Source organism: Salvelinus fontinalis, chromosome 21 (genome assembly GCF_029448725.1).
Source record: "Salvelinus fontinalis isolate EN_2023a chromosome 21, ASM2944872v1, whole genome shotgun sequence".
Classification (NCBI taxonomy): Eukaryota; Metazoa; Chordata; class Actinopteri; order Salmoniformes; family Salmonidae; genus Salvelinus; species Salvelinus fontinalis.
In genome coordinates, this window is record NC_074685.1 from 13,125,739 (window position 1) to 13,132,070 (window position 6,332).

At 45.1% G+C, this 6,332-nt stretch overlaps 1 protein-coding gene across 4 annotated transcripts in view; it reads left to right on the forward strand.

Annotated features, from left to right (window-relative positions):
* Positions 1-3,855, forward strand: part of setx (senataxin) — a 47,680-nt gene extending 43,825 nt beyond the window's left edge. For 3 of the 4 annotated variants that reach the window (XM_055873952.1, XM_055873954.1, XM_055873951.1), the window contains 4 exons: positions 456-611; positions 870-965; positions 1,150-1,237; positions 1,329-3,855. In XM_055873952.1, the coding sequence (XP_055729927.1) occupies positions 456-611; positions 870-965; positions 1,150-1,237; positions 1,329-2,039 (1,051 nt within the window). In that variant the 3' untranslated portion in view covers positions 2,040-3,855. The remainder of the gene's footprint in view (positions 1-455; positions 612-869; positions 966-1,149; positions 1,238-1,328) is intronic. The other variant, XM_055873953.1, reaches the window with a different exon arrangement.
* Positions 3,856-6,332: the final 2,477 nt, after the last annotated feature.

Sequence of the window (6,332 nt, forward strand, 5' to 3'; positions counted from 1 at the left end):
ACGACCAGGTGTGTGGAGTTCCTTAACTAATTGCAGACCTTAATTAATCAAGTACAAAGGAGGAGTGAAAACCCAGACACTCGGCAGTCCATGGAATGAGTTTGACACCTCTGATCTAGGGCCTTCAAACTCAACTCTGGATCTTGAAGCCAGTTCTACTACTTGTTTTCATTGTTCCCCTGTAATCAAAGACCTATTTAGACCTGGCATACCAGGTGGGTGCAATTTATTATCAGGTAGAACAGAAAACCAGCAGGCTCCGGACCTCGTAGGGTAAGAGTTGAATACCCCTGGTCTAAGGACAGGAAGTGACTGCAATCCAGACTTTGATTTTGTTCCAATTCCAAACCTCTTGCTGAACAATCCCTTTAATGACATGCATGACATTGCGAAAAAGTGCTTGTGACTGAATACATGTTGAATGACTGTTTGATTGCCGTCTGGTTGGTCACCAGGTCGTTCAGCAACCTGAAAGAGGTGCAGCTAGTCGTGTTCCTGCTGAGGCTGATGGCTGAGAAGCAGCAGGTCAAGGTGGGGGTCATCACGCCCTACAATGCCCAGAAGGACCGCATCAACCGCGAGATGGCCAAGGTGGTCAACAAGAACCTCACGTGAGTCAAGTGCTGCACCATAAATGCGCATTCTCATTGGGGTTAGTAGATTGCCAGGGATATGCTTCGATGGCATGAAGGGTACGTTCGCACTGCTGGTGTAAAAATAAACCATTTGCCAGAAAAGGAAGCCATTTCAGTAGTCCTAGCTGGCAGAATCATTAGAGACAAAAGAAATGGCTTCCTTTCTGCTGTAGTTTTCCCCCGCTAGCAGTGTGAAGGGACTCTAGAAAGACCAAAAGATAAATTGTGTTCCAGGGTGGACGTTGACACTGTGGAGGGCTTCCAGGGCCGAGAGATGGACTGTATCATTGTCTCTTGCGTCAGGGCGAGCGACGAGCAGGGCGGCATCGGGTGAGTGTACAAGCTTTCCTGGTAAGGCCATGTGACCAGGCCCTATACTTGGTAATGATATAACAAATTGGATTTATGTAGCGCTTTACGTAAAGTATTATTCATACTACCAGTACTGTGCTTACCCGGGGTATGGGTATAGTTTCTGATCTATGGTGGACAACCCCCCCCCCCCCCCCCCCAGATTCCTGGGGAATCGCCAGAGGTTGAATGTGACCATCACCCGGGCCAAGTTTAGCCTGTTCATTCTGGGCCATCTACGGACACTCCAGGTAATTAGCTCCACCTCCTGTATCTGAATGGAGGCCTGTGTCTGGTTGCATTTCCATTTCTAGCCTCATGTTGATTGTGTGTCTGTCGTAGGAAAACCAAGACTGGGGCGCGCTCATCAAGGATGCCGCTACACGAGACGTCATTATATCAACGAATGAGATGACCTTCAAGACCGACGCCAGGAAGATCTTCAAGCAGGAGCTGACCAGGAGCTTGTCTTACCCCCTCAGAGAACCAGGCCCTCCCCCTGCTGCCCCCTGTCCCACCGCCGATCCCCCCAGGCCTGCTCCCTTCCAGCTACGCCGCTCTTCTGAGCCAGCCCTGTTCGCCCAGGGCAGGGACTCCCCCCAGCAGCCCTGGTCGGCATCCCCTCCCCAGGACGCTGACAGGCCCAGAGACCCCCGTCTGGTAGTCCAGACCCCCCAGTATAGAGGAGACTGGAATCGGCGAGCTGAAGGAATCAGGGTCCCACAAGCCGAGATCAGAAGAGACCCACGAGCTGAGAGGGAACCACGAGGATGCAACAGCCCAGAGCAGCGTCACCCCACTGGATACCAAAACCAGAGATGGGCTGTCAGGGAGAGGGACAGAGAGCAACACCGTTCACCAGTCTCCGAGCCATACCCAGGAGACGAAGTTAACAGACCACCGAGGGAACCCAGACAGAGAGACTATAATCGCTACAGTGCTACAGCCTCCTTCAACCACCACACACACACTCATCCCCGGAAACGAGACCCAGACCCCGGATGGATCCCTCCCACCTACTCCAAGAGGGGGAAAGAGAGGACTGACCACTGACTCTGTTTGATTTGTTTTTTATTGGTGTGCTTTCTGATAAGTTCAGGGAAAGGGAACGACAGTTGAAGGACAAGAGATTACGCGGAGTAGTTTGGTGGTCGAACAGTCAGTCAAAAACAACACTTTTCACCATCTCAAGCAGTAATATGATACTGTTGTATCATTTACAAGTCAGTTAATTTTATTTCTGTAATAAATGTAATCGTTTTTGAAATAAGCTATTTAATGACTTATGGCTTGAGAATGTGGGTTAGCCACTGGCCTCTCTGTATTAAACTGCCCTTTGTTTGGACAGTGGGGGCGGTGCCTTTGTGAAAGGACACTTGTACTATAACACTGGTACTTGTGTGTTTCCACTCTATTACTGAGAGATGTAACCAGGGTAATGCACTGTGCCTGTGACTTTTATTCATTTTTCTTTTTTTGGTTCACAGTTTTATAATTTCCTAATCTCATTTCCTTACGTGCTCTGTATTTGTATAGAAATGTTCTTGACCTCATAAAAGCGCTAAGACTAATGTCTCTGGTGCTCAATGTTTGATACCTGGTAATTTATTAGTAGAATAGCCCACTTAACAGAATGGCTGTTACCTTAAAATATAAAGTACACACTATTTCCATTTAAAGCATATATTAAGTGCAAAAGTATATCTTGTCAGCCATAGTTATTTGACTATAGGCAATTATTTTAGATTTATTTTGCATGGCAATTATTTTAGATTTATTTTGCTTTTAAAGTGTCGTCCTTGTTTAGCACCAGGATGCTGATTAACTGAGGCAATTAAGGTTACATTTTGTGATTGGAATTGGCCTGGTTGTGTTACATTAAGCATCGTTATAGAATTTGTAACATGGACCCATACATAGTCTAAGTGAACGCTGTAGCTGGAGAATGTGGGACAGATGTTTTATTTCTGTATAGGGAGTCGAGAAGTTTTGACATCTCTGGTCACTTCTGCTGGTTTGTCTGTACGGTATTGGATGCACTTTTATTCGTTGTTGTATCACACTGTGCATTAACACAAGCTCCTTTTTACACACAAACTATCAACAAAACTTATTTTAGGTTACCTTTCTTGTCGACAGACAAGGTTATATGAATGTATTATTCACCGCTGTTGGACTTCAGGCCAGCTGCCTCCTCGAATGTTGCAACTAAAGTACAGACTTCCAGTGGCTCTCAGCAACTGCAGGGAAGTACACATGGCTTTGTTCCTTCTGCGTTTCACCTGTCACGATACCGTCCAGTGTTTGGAAGGTAATGGTTCAAATCATTTCTTCAAGTCATTTCAATGCAATATAGTTTTTGGGAGAAATATTGGCTTGTTTTTCCAAGACCTGTGCCCCAGAGGAACCACAGTGCCAGTTTAACCCAAATCAAGTTTGTATATCTTTTTTAAGTTGGTAAATGAATCATTTATTTGAAATTGAACAATTGTTTACATATAATTTTAATCTGCAAAATTTATTTTATTTGCTTCCAATTGGTGCTTGCCGATGTTCACCTGGGGCGTGTTCGGCAGGACTCATTGTTTTGGAACGTTCAGAAAGAAATATGCTATGTAGGACAAACATGCATCTCTGACATGTAGAATAAGGAATCGCGTCGGCTCTATTTGTGGAATTTCTATCTGCAACTTTCAAGAATGTTTTCGTAGTGAATATGGCCGTGTATATTATTGTTCACCAAACTAATCAGCTGATTCCATCTCTGTGAAGTGTTAGGGAAACTAAATTGACCATGGTCAACATTGTATGCTTTGTTTGTCTGAACCACTGCTAAAATAGTGGGCAAATAAAAAGGTGCATTTTGTTACAGGCATCTTTCACTTTACACAGGTAGACGGTACACTTCCGCTATTAGTTGGGCCTTGTGTGTTTCTGTCACACACAACTCTCACCATACCACAATCCTTTCAATAGTTCTGATCGGCTTAGGTACAACTTTCCTCTAAATAAGGCCATAGTTTCAATTTTCTTTATGCTGTAGTTGAGGACTGTGTGGTAGGGGACTCTGGTCCTAGATCAGTGCGGTTCAGCCAGGACAACTCCCACGCTGGTCTCTGATCTGTGCCCCAACTCCCATCTCCCCCACACGTCTCAGTTCATCCCACTGCCCTTCATGTTAACCATACAGACTTCTGAAGCGGAGCCCAGAATAGAGACGCCAGACACACTAGACTAGAACAGGATTTTATTTTACCACCGCCTGAATGTCTTTTCTGTCTTATTGCATGCTGACACCCACACACCCACTTTTCCTTGTTGATGTAGCATTCCTTCCAGGTGTTAGTGGTGCTTTTGTCTAAATGTGCTCATCCTTTTACGGAGTGACAGTGCATTTCACCTGTACTTCTCTTGTTTACGTCCAATGCCACTGACTCCACTAACACCTGGAACTACTTTCTCAATGGAGTGTTTATTTTTAAAATAAAATTCTACTCCAAATGTAGGACGCCACACAGTGCCTAGGGTGTCACTAGGATGACCCTGTAAACCCTGAGTTTCCACGCCAATGACGATCTCTTAGTGGAAGAGAGTGGGAGAACCATAGAAAGTGTTTCAGGGGTCTTTTCCTATTCTAGTAAGTCTTATTCTATGTGGAGACCGTTATGTTTTGGCCTATTAGGAACTGTAATTTTGTTCTATCAGAACCTTAGGGGTAGTAACATGTTTGTTAGGACATTATGGTGACATTTTTGGTTTCATTTCAGTTCTTCCTAATTCCCAATAGAACTGAGCTGGATGTGTTGGTGTCAATCATCATGTCATCTATTTTTCTATTTGCATAAAACATGTCTGACCTGAATGAAATTACATAGGTGAGAGTGGAGTATGTTGACCCACTTATTTACATTCACCATCACTAAGTCAAGAGAAATATAGTTTTCTTTCTAACAACGATATCTACATATACACTATATATACAGAAGTATGTGTACACCCCTTAGTGGATTCTGGTTTTTCAGCCACACCTGTGGCTGGCAGGTGTATAAAATCCAGCACACATCCATGCAATCTCCATGGACAAACACTGGCGGTGGAATGGCTTTACTGAAAAGCTCAGTGACTGTCAACCCGGCACCGTCACAGGATGCCACCTTTCCAACAAGTCAGTTCGTCAAATTTCTGCCCTGCTGGAGCTGCCCCGGGAAACTGGAAGTGCTGTTATTGTAAAGTGTAAACGTTTAGTCTAGGAGCAACAACGGCTCAGCCTCGAAGTGGAAGCCACACAAGCTCACGGAATGGGACCGCCTAGTGCTGAAGCGTGTAAAAAATCTTCTGTCCTCGATTGCAACACTCATTACTGAGTTCCAAACTGCCACTGGAAGCAATGTCAGTACAAGAACTGTTCGTTGGGAGCTTCATGAAATGGGTTTCCATGGCCGAGCAGCTGCAAACAAGCCTAAGATCACCATGCGCAATGCCAAGCGTTGGCTGGAGTGGTGTAAAGCTCACCGTCATTGGACTCTAGAGCAGTGGAAACGCGTTCTCTGGAGTGGTGTAAAGCTCACCGTCATTGGACTCTAGAGCAGTGGAAACGCGTTCTCTGGAGTGGTGTAAAGCTCACCGTCATTGGACTCTAGAGCAGTGGAAACGCGTTCTCTGGAGTGGTGTAAAGCTCACCGTCATTGGACTCTAGAGCAGTGGAAACGCGTTCTCTGGAGTGATGATCGCGCTTCACCATTTGGCAGTGCAATGGACAAATCTGGGTTTGGCAGATGCCGGAGTACGCTACCTGCCCGACTGCATAGTGCCAACTAAAGTTTGGTGGAAGAGGAATAACGGTCTGGTGCTGTTTGGGTTGGGCCCCTTAGTTCAAGTGAAGGGAAATGTTAAATCTACAGCACAATAACATTAACAATTCTGTGCATCTGACTTTATTGCAACAGTTTGGGGAAGAACCTTTTCTATTTCAGCATTAAAATCACCCTGTGCACAAAGAGAGGTCCATACAGAAATGGTTTGTTGATCGGTGTGGAAGAACTTCACTGGCCTGCACAGAGCCCTTACTTCAACCCCATCGTATACCGTTGGGATGAATTGGAATGTCGACTGCGAGCCAGGCCTAATTGCCCAACATCAGTGCCTGACCTCACTAATGCTATTGTGGCTGAATGGAAGTTTGTGGAAGTATTGAATCAAATATTTCTCACATACTTGTAAATTCAAATAGTAATAAAGTCGAAGTAACAGAGCCGAGGAATTCCATGGAACAACTGACTTTTCTTGTTACAGACCTCAGGCTTTATAGGTTTCCACCTTCAGATAACACAGTCACTCCCCTCCATG